Source organism: Nyctereutes procyonoides, unplaced genomic scaffold (assembly GCF_905146905.1).
Source record: "Nyctereutes procyonoides isolate TBG_1078 unplaced genomic scaffold, NYPRO_anot_genome, whole genome shotgun sequence".
Classification (NCBI taxonomy): domain Eukaryota; kingdom Metazoa; phylum Chordata; class Mammalia; order Carnivora; family Canidae; genus Nyctereutes; species Nyctereutes procyonoides.
Genome location: NW_026575046.1, coordinates 21,014,012 through 21,032,520, shown reverse-complemented (window position 1 = coordinate 21,032,520; position 18,509 = coordinate 21,014,012). Strand labels below are relative to the sequence as shown.

The following is an 18,509-nucleotide window of genomic DNA, read 5'->3' as shown; positions in this document are numbered from 1 at the left end:
GTGGTAAAAGGCAGGTCTTAAGACCGATGAAATTTAATCTCACACCAATTATATTAATTTCAACAGCTGGCTTTGCGGTTACCGTACTCTCCCATGCTTTGAATAAATGGATGGATGTCTCCCTGTTTGCTCCACCAGCCTTCAGTTCTCCGGGCGGTGGAGAAGTGACAGGAAGCATTTGCTGGAGGCAGTCAGATGTGACTGTGCATTCATGGGGATTTGTTAGCTGATGTTTAAGTTGTTGTGTTCCTCATAAACAAGCATGAGTGACAGGCTTTAAGGGTAATCATCCAAAACAAATGTGACTCATAACCATTAGTGCAGCCCATGTTACAGAACAACTCCTGTTCTATCCAACCCATGAGTACCTCTGGAACATGGAATCGGTAAGATCACAGGAGAGGTTTAAAGAGGGGAATGCTGCAGCTCTTAATGCAAGTGCAGCTCCATCAGGCACACCAGCTTTTATACAGAGTTTCCTTGTCAGTGGTTACTTAATTTAGAACACCTTGGAATAAGTTTGGAAATTCTGGTACATTCATGATGGTCAACCCACTCTCCTTGGCACTAGCAGGTGATCACTCAGGCAGAATTATTTCTGCCTAAATATGCAAGGTCAGATTTAGAGTTTAAAACAGGTGTTCATGATGCTTAAGAATATTTGTTTTTGAATCAACTGACTGAAGATTATCAAGGTCCACATGAAGAATAGACTCGAGACTGAGCTTACTGGTGCTCCTCACTAGTGCTTCTGACATCTGTGCTCTACTGAAGGAAATCTGGGCTGGAGTTTTTGGCTTTACCATTTTTGCTTGATTGTGTGCTATCACTGGAATAAGTTGGACAAAGATGGGAAAATACTGTGTCTGTGACAACTTCAATTCTTAAATTGCTCATTTAAGATTTCATACCACTTTAGGAGTAGCCCTAAAAACTGATAATACCTTAATCTCTGTTATATACTGACTGTTGGGAGATACTTCAAATGCTTCTGGCAAAACTGCATAAATTTACAGCATTGTATGAAAAAGAATTAGTCAATTAGTAATTACTATCCCAGAGCTTCAGCTGTGTAATCCAACTGGTTTTCTATGGTTCGGGTCAAAGGCAGCCCTTTCTTTCCTGGACTCCCACAGCGTTTTGTGCATGTTATATACATACATTCATTTTGGATGTCTCACATGACCTCCCTTTTTCTTTTAGCCTTTGTCTACTTGGCAAACACTAAAGCCTCTCTGGGTTTATTTATTTATTGGTTTCTAGCACCTGACCCCACAAAACCTTAGATGAATGAACATATGAGCCAGTGAAAACATAAGAGATATAATGTTGCCAAATGCATAAATATTTTATTTTTAAGAGTACTTCAACATGCTTTATGTAATTTGACTCCCACAACAATCCTGGGCACTGTCTATTCAACAAGCAATCACTAGATTTGGACCATGGTTCTCCACTGGGGGGGCTGTTTGCCTATCCCCCAGAGAATGCTTAGCCATGTCTGTGGAAATGTTTTGGTTGTTACAGCTGAAGGTGGGAATGCAGCTCCCACCACCTGCTGGGTAGAGGTCAAGGATGCTGCTGAACATGCAACAATGCATAGGACGCCTCCCTCCACAAAAATATCATCTGGCTCAAGATGTCAATAGGCCGAGTTTAAGAAAACCTCATGTAGGCCCTTGGTCTCTGAAAACTAGTATAACTCTACAGTCTGTGAGCACCTGTCCAACAATACTTTTCTGATTAAGTATATCCTGTAAGAAGTTACGTAATATACCATATAAAACTACTTCTTGCATTCAGTCATCTTCCTCAAACATACAAACAACTAACCAAAAAGCATGGGATTAGCAAGTTCATGGTTTGATTCCTAAGTGCTGAGCCAGGATGAATGTTTGGTTTGCCAACTCTGTCATTTTGGAAAAAGCACTTGGGTGTAGTTAGTATCTGGATACTTCCATGCATTTCAAGAAGAACGAATTCAGAACATTTCCAAGTTCAGCTGTTTCTTACAATCAAAGCTCCTAGGAGGACAGCTAGAGAGGACTTGGTAGGTGGATTTAATTATCAGCTATTTTTAAAAGAAACTTTGGAGTCCAAATACTGGCAAGTGAATTCCACCGTTTGCCTTTGAGGAAACCATACGTGAGTGCAGGGGAGTAAGCAGGAAGTGATGGTACTAGAGAGAACTATAGTGATAGCCAGAAATCCCTTTGTTTGCCACAACTAATCAGAAAGATAATCATCTGTCTATAACTTGCAGAAATGATCCCCTTTTGTACCAGGTGTCATACGGTAACACATTTGGATCTTTAATAACCCAATCTTTGGCAGTAAATTACATGTTTCAGTAAACATCAATTTCAACAATGCAGAAGAGCACTGATGTCGGAGAACAGAGGAATCTCAGGTATCATATTACTCAGATTTTCTACCTATTTTTGATTTTCTGAATTATTTATTCACATAAAATCATATCTGGAAACCCACTGTGTAAAATCAAAATGATTTATTATATGAAGCTGTGTTTGAACAAGAACACAACATCAGAGTGCCTTGGCAAGTTAGCTCCACACTCCCACACTTTAACCCCAGCCCTCTCTGACTTTTTAATTCATCCCACTTTGGGATAATTATGCTTGGCATAGAGTAGTTTCTTGAACATCAACCTAATTGTCTCTGTTCTTTCTCTTTTGAAGAAAAGGTAAACAAGGAAGAGATTAGGCTTTACTGAAAACCTAACTCTTACAGATAACTATGCCACCTACTTAACACACTATCTTGTCTAATTCACATGGATAATTTTATGAGCAAGGATTATTATCTTTATTTTAAGATGAGAAATGGAAATGCTGAAAAGAAAATTTGCTGAGATTTGCAGAGTTGAAACAGGTTGAGCTGAAACTCACACCTGCCATATTTTCGGTGTATTATTCTACCAAACTATGTTAACAGAATTGGTTAAAGCCCTCCTCAAGATGATACATTTAAAAAATCAACATCTTGCCATTGTCCCTTCATCACCCTCAGATTGAACATCACTAGTTCCCTTCACATGGTCTCAAGAGTCTTCACCATTAAGTCTGTTTTGTTCTGGTTTGTCAACATCCTTCTTAAGTCTTGGTGTCTGCAACTCACCAGATTATTCCAGACATGTTGTGGCCAGCGCAGAATCCAGAGGACTGGTGTTTTCCTTGTTCTAGACCCTCCATTTCTAATGAAAGCAGCCTGAGCTAGCTTGCTTCAGCAGCTACATCACAATAGGTTAGTTACACTGTACTTGCAATGAACTAAATAACCAGATCTTTTATGAAGAACTTGCTGTAAGCCAGGAATCTCACGTCCTTCAATTGTGAAGTTAATTTTCTTTCTTTTAAGATTTTATTTATTTATTCATGAGAGACACACAGACATAGGCAGAGGAAGAAGCAGGCTCCCTGCAGGGATCCCGATGTGGGACTCGATCCAAGGACCCCGGGATCACACCCTGAGCCAAAGACAGACACTCAACCACCGAGCCACCCCGGTGCCCCTCAAGTTAATTTTCTTAAACCCAGACACATGACTTTACATTTATCCCTATTAAATTTTATCGTGGTAGTTCTGGCCTCCTACTGTAGGCTGTCAAGATACTCTGAAACCTACATCTGTCATTTAGCACATTAGCTATATTTAGCTCTGCATCGTCTGCAGATTTGATGAGTCTGCCTTCCTTGTCTGCACACTAGTCATTTATTAAAAAATAAAGAAGTCCAGAAGAAGAAGGTCTATCACAAAGGACTGAAAATAGGGCTTGGTAGGAGGGAATCCATTCCAGAGTACCACATCCATATCTAAGGAATAATAGAATAAATAATTTTGGAGTTGAAAGGGACAGATTAGATTTTTTTCTCTGAAAGTTCTGTTAATAGACAAGCAACTGAATTTAGAGAAATTAAGAGCTTTTGCCCAGGACCACAGAGCTGATTACTGATACAACTAGATTTATAACCAGAGTTGCTGATTACTTAATAGTGTTTTTTTCCCCCATCACACCATTAGATGGGATCACTAAGAAGATATCCCAAATTTGCTTTAAATAGTTTCTTGATACAATTCTTTTTCTGATACCTTGTCTTTTCTCCTAAGAAAGCAACACAAAAAGAAATTCCAGTGAACTAAAGGCTCCTATTCTTATAAGCTCAGTTTCACTTCCACTGACTCATATGGACAAATTCCATCAGAAAAATGGCGTAAGAACAATGCTCACCCAACACAAGTCCTATATACAAAATACGGCATATTTATCCCATGAAAGGTAAAATTCTGGGTAAGGAAGGGTAGATTTAGAAACAGGCGTAAGTATATGGCATAATAGTGTGTCTGGGTAGCACTAACTCTGTGCACATGTTGGCAGAGAGAAGAGACAATCTCCCTTTACTTTGACAGCTTCTGCATTCATAGACAATACGTGAACACCTGTGAATGATACAGAAGAGAAAACCCAGAGTTGATTTCATAAGCAGTCCTTGTACCTCCCTCCAATAATGGGGGGAGAGCTGTGTGGATAACAAGACTGGACAGCATGAGAGGGGGTTGTTTGGTGACCCAGGAGGTACTTTTCATGGAGTTTTTTTCGCAAAGAAGAGGTAGTTCCTGTCCCCATAAACTTTGGTTACTGATTTAGTCTCAGGAAGAGATGCCTATTTGCTTTGAGAAAACTACTCACACCTCACCAGAAGTTATATATGTATTAATTTATAGATAAATATATTTCCCTGGGTGGCTCAGCGGTTTGGTGCCTGCCTTTGGCCCAGGGCATGATCCTGGAGTCCCGGGATCGAGTCCTACGTCAGGCTCCCTGCATGGAGCCTGTTTCTCTCTCTGCCTGTGTCTCTGCCCCTCTCTCTCTCTCTCTCTCTCTCTCTGTATCTTATCATGAATAAATAAAATCTTTAAAAAAATCTTTAGATAAATATATTTTATATATGAAATAATTTGTTACATATATTCTATAAACTATAAACAAATACATATTAATATCATTATATAAATACATATCCTTATTATGCATACATCAATATAAAATATATATTTTACATTATATATGAAATAATGAGGTCCAACATTGAAAGTCTAAGTACTACATTAAATGTAACGAACCTGAATCTAAAGGATTTACTGAAGTAGTTCATGGAATCACTTCCTGTCTTTTGGACATAATATAACTATAATTCTTTCATAGGCTTGGACTCTCACTTTTGCCCTCATTAGCTTTGTAAACTAGTTATATAGTTATTCTTCCCAAAGGGTAATAATGAAACTTCCTCTTATCATTGCTGTGAAGATTAACTAAGGTAATAAGTATAAGGTACTTAACACTAGAGCCACTCAGGGCGCCTGGTTGGCTCAGTCAGTTAAGCATCTGACTCTTGATTTCAGCTAAGGTCACAATCTCAGGGTCGCGAGATAGAGCCCCTTGTAGAGCCCCGAGTCATCTCCATGATCAGCATGGAGTCTGCTTGTCCCTCTCCCTCTGTTCCTCCTCTCACTTGTGCTTGCTCCCTTCCTCTCTCTCAAATAAATAAATGGAATCTTTAAAAAAAAAAGTAGCCACTAAAATACTTCTATGTAATTATTGCAATGAATTTGTTTTAATTTGGTGTCTTCACATCCCTGGTTCACCTAGTTACTAACCTGGGGATGTTGTCTCACTCCTCTTGACATAGTGTGTGCCACACAGCAAATGCTCAGTAAGCACTCACTGAACTGAACTGACTTGCCCAGTACGACTACCAGGGTCAGATTCAACTCACTATAGACCCACTTGCTGACTTGGATCAAATTTAATTTTATTAAAAATACAAGAACTAGCAGATAGAGGTGGTTGTTGTTGTTGTTTTAATCAAACTTATCCTCAGAACAGTCATTGTAAAAATGATAAATATAGAAGTGTCTCATTTAATAAAAGTTTATGCTATAAAATTAGTTCTATTGTTAAAAACACCTTAAACATAAGAATCCTTTTTTCCACAGTTTTCTGAAGGCACCACTATAATTATCTTCAGCTTTTAAAATTTCCTTGTGCAACTGCACTGCTTCCTTTTGGCACATATTGTTATAAATCCAACTCTGCACATATCTGTTTAGTTTGCATGTTTATTCAGGTCTCAGGGTTTGCAATCACGCAATTCAGAGCCAATAATAGTTACCTTACTGAGTATGTGTTTTTTCCCCCGGACTCTCAACCAGTGGTTTACTTATGTTACTTCCATAATGACCTTAAACAAGTTATTTTTTTCTATTTAACAGAAGACAAACCTGAGCATCAGAGAGTATAATAACCTACCAAAGCCTTCGTAGCAGATGTTGTCAGTTCTTTGCTGATGTCAATCCCTTAACCACACCATTTTTGTGCATGCAGATTCCCTGTGTGTTTTCACATCCGACCCCTGGCACCTGTGTCCCTGCCGCCCTCAGGCTGCTGGAGCCATCCTGCTTTGCCCTTGGGAGAACCTATAGCATCCTTCGGCATTAGCCCTCAAACACCAACTGAAGGCTGTTCTGAACAACTTGAAACACTACTTCCATAGGGGACTGGACCTCACTGCTCACCTCACAGTACCTGATAGTGCACCCTTGATTTTTTTTTTTTAACATTCTCTAATTTCCCTCCTCCCCTGTCAGCTTCTCCCTGGGACATTTTCTAACAATTTCATTCTCATTTGAATCTGTTTCAACATTTGGCTTCTGGGAGACTCACCCTTTAAAAAAAAGATAGCGTGACTCAGAAATTGGCAGAGCTGCATTTCAAATCCAATTCTGATAAGGTTCAAGATCAATACTCTGAAATCCCTAGTCTGGGCTGCTTTTCCTCAGGATGACAGAAGAAAGAAACAGGATCTGATATGACTGGTACAGAGACCTGCTAACTGGTCCTTCACCCAGGCAGCTCAGTAGGTTCAGTACCAGCCAAGGCCACCTGACCAGCCTCTCCCCTTCTCAGGGACTCCCCCACGAGCCCCCTCAGCCCTCTGACAGACTAAGCCTCTGGCTGATTGCTGCTGCCTCAGGGGAGTGACAGCAGTGGCAGAGTCAGAGCACCAGAGGGACATCTTGCATAATCAAATCAAATACAAATCAAACTGAGCTTCTATCAACTGATGGCTGCAATCCATCAGTAGTCCTTACGGTATCTATCAAATGCCCTCTGTGGCCAGTCTCAGTACAGTCTGGGGTTTCAGTCTTCTACCTTCTGCTTTAAGGCATCAGTTGACTCTCCCCACATCAGAGGCTCTGACTTTGGGTTCATAGCAACCCACTCCCAACCAATATGTTGGAGAAATCACCCCTCTAATTCAACAGGGAAGACTTCTATCTTAGATACATCTCATGTTAATGAAAGTGCTTCATATTCTATTTTTTCCTTAAGTTTTTTAGACCTAGGAATCCATGTTTTTAGCACCTGTCCATGGAAATAAGACAAGACAGGTCATATAGGGAGTACCTATACTTTTGCCTCTTATCCCCATAACAGCTACAATAAACATGAATTTCAATAAACATGAGTTTCGCATACAGATACGGCCAGGGTGTATGCGCAGAAATTAATCTAGCTCTTCTATTCCTCGATCAGAGCTTTCCAGGAAGTTAGGCTTAATGATGGCAGCAAAGGGTGGGAGAGTTAGTCAGCCGTGCTTATGAAGTTCAGAGCAAACATCCAGAGAATATGGTGCTGGCACGGCTGACATGGGCAGCTGGGCACAGTCATACAACAGTTTGTAAACCCAGCCAGGGATGCTGAAGCATGGCCCCTGGGGGACTTCACTGCATTCTACTCCTTGCTAGATCTGGCCAAACTGCCCCGATGTGGACCAGGGCTCTTTGACAGACTCCTGTCCATTTCCCTATTCTCCTACTCTCATCACAACACATTTTTCCATCACCAGCTATTGTTAAGAAAAGCCTGGTGACTCTTGCTCCAACCAAGGAAGCAGCCGGGTGGATCGATGTCTGGGTAGAGGAGAAGCAGGATATATCCCAACCGTTAAGCAGCCACAAAGTGGTCCTTTCCTTAAGAAATGACCTCTTGTTTTTGAGGAGGCCAAGGCTCCTCAAAATATAGAGTGGCCAACATCACCATTTCAATCTCTGATGATGTGAATCTGTTCATTCTTACATGTAGCACATGGCTATTCAGAAGTCAAATGCTCTATACAGGATTTCTTCTCCAAATTTTTAAGGATTTACTTAAAGGTTAGAGAATACAGAAAGCAAAAGTTTTTCACACTCAGAGATCAAGAAACTAAGTATTTTAGCAATATAACTTTGAATTTTAATTTTGAGATTTCATATTTCAAGATGGGTTCTCACCGGATAATTGGAAAGACCTGATATTTAAGGAAAGAAACTGGGAAGACTGATCCAGTTATCCTATAATCACTAATCAGAGTTTTCGAAATTTAAAGGTCAATGTCCAAAGGGGCAGAGAAAACTTGGATTTGGGATCTGCAGGCCTCATTATACCTCTGTATGTCTGTCAATATTTGAGGTGATTTAATCAGGTAGGTGGGGCATAGATAAATGTGGTGTCAGAGGGTTGATACTGGGTGACTGGTTCTTTCAATCCAGGATGTTAGCCCAGTGGCTGGTGCATGGGGTACAGAGTTCAGTTACCTGGAAAAAGGTTGGCAAGATTTAGGAAGGGCATTGGGGTCTTAGGGATCAGTGTGTAGATCAGAGTTCTGGCCTTGATGGCATCTGAAGTATATAGCAGAAAAACCAGATCTTTCTATCCACAGAGAAGGCCCACAAATCAGGGCTTAGGGCAGGGTACAGGCTTGGGGCTTTTTGGAGGCCACTATTTTTAGCTTCTATAGCTGCACAGCTATTTCCAGACCCCTCCCACTGGAAGGGGTCCTAATTAAGCCCCCACTCTGGTTAAAACAAGATAACAGAGCACTAATAACAGCACAGAGATATGACTGGAGGAGTCCCAGGTCAGAATTTACATTCTAATGTATTCATTCACTCCACAAATAAATGAAGATCTACTGGGGATCCTTGGGTGGCTCAGCAATTTAGTGCCTGCCTTCTGCCCAGGGCGTGATCCTGGAGTCCTGGGATCGAGTCCCACATCGGGCTCCCTGCATGGAGCCTGCTTCTCCCTCTGTCTGTGTCTCTGCCTCTCTCTCTCTCTCTCTGTCTGTGTCTTTATGTGTCTCATGAATAAATAGATAAAATCTTTTAAAAAATTTAAAAAAGAGAAAACGTAATAAAGACACTATAATTAGTTATGCTTAAAGCTTAAGGTCAGTAAGTTGTATAAACAGAAACAGAGATTCCTGATAGACGTATCTGGGGAAATACTGTGGATTCATTTGAATAGATGTGAGAAATATGAACCAGAGAAAACTCTGATTTGCAGCAGATGCTGATAACGGGCTCCAAAGCCCCTGGGCCCTGTGGTCTGAGCACCAACCACCGGCCAGAGCACCAAGAATCCTCTCTTTGTAGGGTCAGTTGCATCAGATTTCAAAGTGTGTTTATGTTACACATCATTACCGCCTTTACGCTGCTCACTACAGATCATGAGGAAGCTTCTTTTTGGGTTTGAGAATGACATTGTTGACAGCATGACTTAAACACCCATGTAAGTGCTGGAAAAGCCCAAATGGGAGGGTGATGGCTTGCTTGTGAAAGGTAAGGGTCGTGGCTGCTCCCCAGCACCTGATGACAAGTTAGAAGCACAGGCTATGGATAAGCTGACAAGTATAAACAGCAGAGGCTAGACCTTTCATTGATGGCTCTGAAATGCCTAACACTCTTTATTGTATAGAGGTTAGAGTTAAGGTTTAAACTGAATTAACTCTGGGAAAATACCTCATTGACTTAAATTCATAGTGAGGAGAAATCCACCAGCCACAGGTTCTTCCCAAGAGGGTTTTCTATGGGAAAGGCACTGGGTGTTTGATGCTGGGCCCCATGTCTTGGAGGATGATAGCAGGCAGGCTGGCTATGCTGGCCCAAGCTGGTGTGGACTTCTGTACAGCCAAACCCGGGTTAGCTTCCATCCAGAGTCAGAAAACAGTGCGTCCATGAACAGGAGCTCTGGCCCCACATCAAATCCATCATGTCAACCTCCTTCCTGTCTACTCCATAACAGGAGCCCTAGGTTAGGCTACTGAACCAAAGTGGCAAGGAGACATTTTGCAAACCAGGACTGGCTCATGCCAAAGGACTGGCTCATGCCAAAAGAGTTGGGGTCTAGGGTGGAAGACCAGAAGTACAGTCAGTCGTTGGCATGCATGAATCGAACATTCAAGGTTCAGACTATTCTTGGGTGGTCCCAGTCCTTTTATTTACTAATTAGCTGAGGCACAAACCTAATCACTCACATTGCCAGCTGCTTTGTAGGGGTGAGTCACTTAGCTACGTGTAAGCCTAACCGACCTCCCAGAATCTGCCCAGCACAAGGCTTTGCTACTGTCAACTTTCCCCTGCATTTATTTTGCTGCACTCCATGAGGTAAGTACATGCTCTGGTGATGATACGCTATCTGGGGATACGTCCAGGTCTCAGGATAGAGTCATGGATGTCCAGAGACAACACGGGAAGGGAGCCAGGCCTTTGTTCCTCTGTGGACCCTAAACCATACTATAGCCATGCTGCACAGGTGGAAAGATAGCCGTGGGGCTCAGGCCAGGCACAGGAAGGCATGCTGGGAAACGGCACACTGCTGCTCTTAGCCTCGGTACGCTTCTCCCCTACAGAGCTGTCCCGGCAACTACCACGGCACCGTGAATGGGCTGAACTGTGTTCTGACACTTCACTGCACTAACAGTGAGTCATTGCTGGTGATGACATTAACTACAAATACGAGAACTTAGAAGTGGATGGAGTAAGAAAGTTCTGACAGTTCTTGAAGTCAAAACTCCACATGTAATTGGACTCTAAGTACTGGTGGTTCTGTCTCTGCAACATCTTTGTGATCCCTCTATTTTTTTTTTTTTAACCAAAATCATCGCATTTATATCATCTCTCTCCTGGCCTTCCTCTTCCATCATCTTCCTCTACATTTATCTCTCTCAAATTCACTTTCATCCTATGACCAGTAAGATTTCCAAAGTGAAAACCTAACAGCATTATCACCCTGTTTAAAACTCTTTAATAACCTAAGGGGATCACAATTAAATGTGTGCTTGTCTGTCTTCTTTTCTGCAAACCATGGACTCTCTAAAAGTGGGAACATAAATGTAAAATTCATCCTTGAATCCATAAAAGTGCTCAATAAAAATGTGATGAAAGACTGTTTTATGCCATCATCCACAAAGATGTGTGCTCATATCCTCCACTGGCCCCACTCCAAAAGACAAGGCCAGGGGCATGTCAAGTTGGCCTCCTACGCCCTGCTGAACTCTAGCATCGAAGTGGGTGTGATACCATGAGGACCGAGTGATGCAGGTTGCTGATGTACATGCACTCAGGCTGTGGCATGAGAACAGACTGAAAGATTTCTTCTTGCTCTTGGTAACAGTAAAGACAGCAGCAATCTGAAGCTCGCTGGTGATTTTTTTTTTTTACTCTCAGTGTGAATGGGAACTGTTCCTTCTTGAGAACATTTAATAGGCACACCATTTACTGGTTTACCAACTACAACCATGACTCTAATACTTGCTTGATATGTATCTGGCAACCTCTCAGGGCTCTGTGGAGCGTCACTGTAAGAGGGAGGGGCTTATTAAAAAAATACAATGTTCCTTCTACTACATCATTATTTCCTATTTGCTAGCAATGAGAACAGCGGGGTCTTCTTTTTTCCCCATATTAGTACTGTATTGGTTTGCATAGGTTTATTAAAAATGTTCAAAAGTATAAAGAGAACATTATTTTGAGGATCCTGATTCGTTTAGGGCATGGCATCTTACTCTTAGTGTAAATTTTTACCTTGACTGATAAGGAATGATGTAGTACCTTTTAATCTCTGGAGTGATAAAATATTAAATATGTGCTTTGCCTGCAAGCCATGCCCCCCCCACACACACAATAGCCATTACACATCAGTATTATATATGCTATCTATAAATATTACACACACACACAATGTTCCATAATTAGCACTTATGCTTGGCCTACAACTTTGAAAAGAACTATGACTTGCTGGATAAGTCTATGCTTCTCTCTCTTCTCATCCTCTCTAAACACTCTCTTCACTCTCCAAGGCCCAGCAAGACCTGTCTTTTCCACAAAGTTCTGACCATCTCTAGGCTCTTCTACAATTTAACTCAAATCTACTGACCTAAGTTTATTTCCGAAGTGAATAATTATAGATATAGTGTTCAGGTACAACATACTCTGGCCAAATGAATCCTATGCCTTCTACAAAGTAGTGCTCAAAAAACATCTATCAAACACTAAATGTGTAAAACCGAAGCACTCCTTGCTCAATACAGTACCTGTACGTAGTATAAACTCAGTAACTGAATGAACTGTTCTCTAATCACACCTCCTAACTCTACCTCCAAACTTCTGTTTGTGTTGTTCCTCAAGTACTCAGGTCGTTCTGTAGTCACCTCCTGCTCTTCTCAGCCTTTTTAAGTCTTTTTTTTTTCCTTTTTAAGTCTTAATCCAGTTATTCTAGCTCCTGCTGAAATAACACTGATCTCCTTCATGAAGTTCCCTCTAATTCACTACAGCAAGAGCTGACCCTCCTCACTTTGCTCCTCCCAGTTTCCGGCCACTGTTTTGATAGTTAATCAACACTGCCTCCCATGGTAATTCTTTGTGCAGATTCCTGATCTCCTAGCTCAAGATAAATTCCTTGAGGGAAGAAGCACTATATTCCTCACAGTCTTATGCTGAATCTTTGAAAACAGAAAGCTCTAAGAAAAAAAGAAAATTTGTACATTGAATGAACTATTCCAGTCCACCTTGATTTATTTTCTTTCAGAGCATCTTGACAATTTATATTCATTACACAATTGAGACCTTAAAGGTATACAGGTTCTCACTCATTTCTAGAAGTTCCTCACGTCTCAACCTGACTAAACTTCTTCAGGGCAGGGACTTGTATGCTCCTATGTTAGGCTGGTGAGGTCAAAGAGGATGCTTAGTTGTGGGCCGACTAAAATAGCAGAGATCTGACCTGATTTGTAATAGGCACTCCTTTGGAGAGTATTTAGAGCCATCAAATTTTTAGGCACATATCTCACTAATATCATCATCCCAGGAGCAGCAGGTCTGATGCAACCAGTTGACAGTTTAACCCTGTGAAGCCCTCTGAAAATAAGGCACCGCTGGTCATTCTCAGTTTTGGAGTAAGGAGTTCTCCCAGAGACTATGTCACTGGTCTTGAGGAGCAGGTGCAGGGACTAACATTAAGGATGAAAGACAAAGACAGAGCACCTATTACAACACTTGAGCTAACACAATGGTGCACTGTTTGCTGTTCCGTTTTCATTACATTTCCCGTAAGGCGATTAGATGTAATGAAAAATCCTCTCAGGGCCAGTATATTTCTAACTGCTCATCTGCCCAAGCAAGAAAAACCCTGCTCAAGGCTTCAAGTGCCAACTTTCCCCAGGCATGCAGATCTGTCATCCTTTACCAGCTCCTGGGAGACTCGACTCTAGGTAACACTTTCCAGATCCCTTACTCAGCAGCGTCACATCTTTCCCTGACCAAACTGAATTCAAATGAATGGGTGGTACAACTACAGGAGTGTTTTGTTTGTTTGCTTTTATAAACCCTTACACTATATATATTTTAGTCTGCCTTATACAATGGGAGAGAACAGAAAAAAATTGGCTGCAGTCCAGACCTGGCAGAAAAAGAACCTCATGGCCCTGAATGTCATCTGAGATTCAAGCTACGTTATGTCAAGTGATCACTTTGGCAGGACTCACCAGATAAATGGCCAGAACTGGTAAACACGCTAACATGCATACATGATCATGTTCAAACATGTTCATCTACACCTTCTTATGGAAACATCATGCTCATCCTTAATAATCCCAGGCCATTTTATGGTAGAACTCTGGAGCAGCCGCATATTCCAAAAGAATTTTGGTTTGCCCACTAACTTAAAAAAAAGGAGGAGAAGGAAATTTTTTCTTTTGCTAATTACGTGTGTAAGTACTGGTAGGCTACATGATTTGTTTACTGTAAGCCACTGCATTTTCTTATCTCTACTACCCCAAACAGACCAAGCAAACAAAAAAATGATCAAAATGCAAACATAAAACCAGCTAATGGTGTTGTTCTCTCCACTCTCCTTACGAAGTTAAAGGTTTATGTCAAAGCTAAAATGTCAAAACAGCTGAAATAGATGCTCTCTGCAGACTCTCTAGGTCTAAATGTAACTTGAGCTCTCGTCTTTCGGCTGGAGATACGTTTTTAATTTTCTTTAAAGATTTCCTTTGCCATACTTTTCATTTCACAGGTTTTTTAAATTCCTCAAGCCTTGCCCAGTGGAGTGAAAGCCACCTTAATGAAGAAAGTAGAGATTAAACCACCATAACTTTCGAACAGCCGAGGATCTCAGCTGTAATTCTTTGGCTCAGAACCAGGATCTAAAACCAGCCATGGGAAAAGCTGCTGAAACGGAGCCTGCAATTCTCTCCATGTTTGACTTGCATAATGTTGACGCTGTAACACCAGAGAGACCCAAAAATATTTCAAACAATTATGACTTCTTTTCTATAAATATTTTTTAAATTGCTTTAAAAGATAAAATAACATATTTTAAGCTTCTCACTCTCTCTCTCTTTTTTTTACTCTGGTTGCCCTCAGCAGCTCACTACTATGGATTTATTTTTGGCTCAAAGGTCAGGGAGGACATCTTAAGGCACTACCTCTGATGTTAAACTGTGTTTTCCAACATGAGTTGTCCAGTGAGTAGGGGAATCAGCAACTCTTAAAGCAACAACTGAATGCAGTGTCACAGCACAGGAGAAATACATTGTTTATTTCTTATGCTGGTGAAAATAACAAAACAAAAAAAAAGTACTCAAGACAATAACAATATAAAAAAAATCTCCCACCCCTTTATAAGCACAGTTTGCTTTCTGGACAGAAAAAGCCTTCTTTCTCACTCCCTTTCATTACTCTTTCTTGTTCCAGTTATTTCTGCCACAAGACATACATTTGAATGTACTGAGACTTCTCCATGGTGAAGAGGGCATAAAAATGGAAGGAGAATTATAGAGATGGCCAAGGAACTCATGAGCTCTGAGTACATTATTCAACTATTTTCAGTTGTGTCTTCCTTCGAACCTAAGCAAACGGCAATTGCCCAAAGCATGAGAGGTGAAATTTATTTGAAACCTGCAATTTCTGCTCTCAGAGAGTATGATTCAGAGACCTTAATTCTGAGCTCTGGAAATCGGGGATGATATCCATAGTCACGGATGAGCAGAGTGATCAGTAGGTTAATAACTAACCTTCCAGTGCAATTTCAGTCCCTCTCCTAGGACCAAGAGACCTGGCTTGCCTTCAGTATAAATGCCCTCAGCATGATTTGCAGCATTTATTTTTGATATGCAAACATCAGATGCCAAAACTGTATTCCTCCTCAAACATCCACAGAAAACTCCTCCTGGCTTATGATTTTAAAGCTAAGATAAGTTTCCCATTTGCAGCTACTTAAAACTTACCTCTTTTAATTAAATCATCCAAAGAACTTACATTTAACAAATAAAGTTCAGTGTTATTTCAAAATACTGGGGGTGGGAATGCGAAAGCAGAACTCACCTTCACTCCCAGAAAAAGCACTGCCTGAGCCTGCCACTGCCAAGGTCAACAGCAGCTGCCAGAGATCCATACCTGTAGGACCTGCAATCACATACAAAAGAGAATAAGATAAAGTCAATTGAAAGCAGACCATCACTGCATACCATTTAAAAATTGGCTAACCCATCAATGAGTTGACATGCGTGTCAGTTCTTAAAGAAGTCCTAGTAAGTTTTTCATCCCCCCAGAGTCTCAGATTGTTGTACTTTTCATGAAGGCAAACGGTAGGTTTGTAATAAATTCTACTTCTCATGGGTGCTTGCCTCAGGAAATAACACAGACACTAGAGATTTTCACACCCTGGACAATAGCCCTAGAAGCACCTCAGCACAAAGGACCCCCACACACTGCTTCAATACTAGGGCCGGTGTGGTTTCACTTTAACTAGATCTGGAAATAGAAAAACTTGTCAGCAGTATCACCATGCATAGGGCCTTGAGCTGGACAGGCCATAAAAGGAAAAACACAACAACCCACTTGTAATAGTAAAACTTCTCCAGTGTGTTTCCAGTGAATAGAAGAACTCAATTAATACTCAGAAGACTGTGCTAATGAGCTATCATGAGGAGGTTTAGCTAGAAGACAGCAGGAAGGAGACAGTGAGACACAAAAGACAGCAAAACATCTGTGCTCTCTAGGTGGCCTCCCTAGGATACCTGGTGTCCTGGGTTTTCTGTTTTAGGTGGAATGTGGTCTCTGATAGGCCCAGGAACATGAACAGCCCAGACTCAAAGAAAGGTCAGTTCACAGCCTTGCAAGCTATTTGGGATCCCAAGTGTGGCCACACCTAGACCCCTTCAGTTTGATGAATAGGGGAGCAGATCATGCCTCAGCCAGCACACACCTTTACCTGGAGGAAAGAAGCTTCTTTGGAATCAATAAACCAGGTGTACACTTCTAGGATCTCTGAAGAGACAAGTTTAGGCTGGCTTAATATGAACTCCGCACACTATCCTTTGGAGAGCTGACAACTAATGGTAACTCCTTTAAAGCTTCGCTGTAATATTTCCATAAAACTATATTACTTCTGCATCACTCAGGCACAGCTCCACCAGGGCCTCCCTCTGGCCTCATTTTCACTATTGTACGTTCTTGACAATAATGAAATAGCCCTTCTTGTTACACCTAATCAGGCTGAAATGATGAACAAGAACGTTCATTCTCACAGGTAACGGAATGAATGGTGCGGTCCCTGGTAGTGGCCGTGACATTCTGACTAGGTATAAAATGTGATGTTTCATACTTTCACTTCTAGATAGTGGAGGGCCCATCATGTCTTTCTTCAGTCCATATGATTTTCTGTTTTTAAAAAAGTCTCAGCATACACATCTCCACGTAAACTGAGTATCTTCCTGTGTCTGAATACCCACGTATACGTCGAATGCATAAAGAACCCCCTCAAACACTGCCTCCTGGAGTCACTGACAGAGTGGAGTGTGATACCGCACATAAACACACTTGGCCAATGACGAGAGTTCACACAAATGTGAGTTGCAGTTACTGTAACATCCACGTTTTAAAGTCCTAACCGGGAAGGCTCCAGGCTAATGGCCTTGCATCATCCTCATCTACTTTGCAAATGTGAACCAGTGAGCATCTCTCCTTAGATCCTTTACTAACAGGTGAATAGGCTATGTAATCTGAGCTTGGGGCCTCCAGCAGAAATACGTGAGAAGGCTAAAAATAAATATCTTAAAGGCTGAAAATGCCATCCCATTGTTAACTGGATATTTCCTTTTAAATTTTATTTTTAAAGTAGGAAAAGCAATGAGGAACTGGGCTCTATATATAGTGTTAGTTTTACCAGCAATCCCCCAAGGCACTTAGTGTCAGGTAAAGAAATCTCCCTTGATACTTGCTTTCTGGATATCAAGGTGTAACAGAATTCTAATTTCCTAGGCAGGGTTTTTTCATCCCACCTGAATAGAAGGATAGAGGTTAGCATTTCTCAGAAGGCTGTTTTCTCTGGTTTGGAAGTTGCCTCTTCAAATATTTCAAAGATATTGGGCATATGCCAGAAACAAGTGAATTTTGCTTCAGATGAATATAGTAGTTGACTCCCTCCCATCCTCGAGCTTTTGAAAGTTGCTACCTGCAAATGAACTTTGTCTCTTCCAAATTAGCACAACATATCTCCATAGGACGCGTTCTCTTTCATAAAATGAAACAACAAATCAGAATCCCAAAGCAAAATCAACCAGAATCAATCTGTTTGTACACTCCTACAGCAGAAAAGGAGGTATTTAAAACTGTCATTCTCCCAGATAGGAGACAAGAACCCTTCACTGCACTGAGAACATTGCCCAGGGCCCCAACTCTAGCTCCAGGTAGGGGGCAGAGAGGAGGATGCAGAGGTGTAGCTGGATGCAGGAAGAGCTAACCACTGCATTCAAGACTAAGGCTCTCCTTCCACTGTTGCTGGCTTTGTGGGGCTGACTGTGAAAGCAGTCCCCTAGTGAACTGTCCCCAGGGCCAGTACACAGCTGGGCGGATGGACATTCTGTTCGATTTGCCTGGAAGCCACCCCCTTCAGTTTTGCAGAACTCCATATGGCAGCTTCTAGATAAGAGGATCCTTCTTCGTTAGGTTCAGCTGGGAGAAAGCATCCCTAGAGAGGACAAAGTGCCAATGCACAAAGTGTGAAACTTTAATGCAGTCTGTCAGTGATGTGCCAGATGTGAGCAGGAGAGAGTCCTATTATTCCCTTTCCCCAATATAAGTCTCTATGTAGATGCAGGTAC

At 41.4% G+C, this 18,509-nt stretch overlaps 1 protein-coding gene across 2 annotated transcripts in view; it reads right to left on the bottom strand.

The window, feature by feature from the left end:
- Window positions 1-18,509, bottom strand: part of GHR (growth hormone receptor) — a 273,652-nt gene that overhangs the window by 128,846 nt on the left and 126,297 nt on the right. For both annotated transcript variants that reach the window (XM_055325045.1, XM_055325044.1), the window contains exon 2: window positions 15,730-15,810. In XM_055325045.1, coding sequence (XP_055181020.1) covers window positions 15,730-15,799 — 70 coding nt within the window. In that variant the 5' untranslated portion in view covers window positions 15,800-15,810. The remainder of the gene's footprint in view (window positions 1-15,729; window positions 15,811-18,509) is intronic.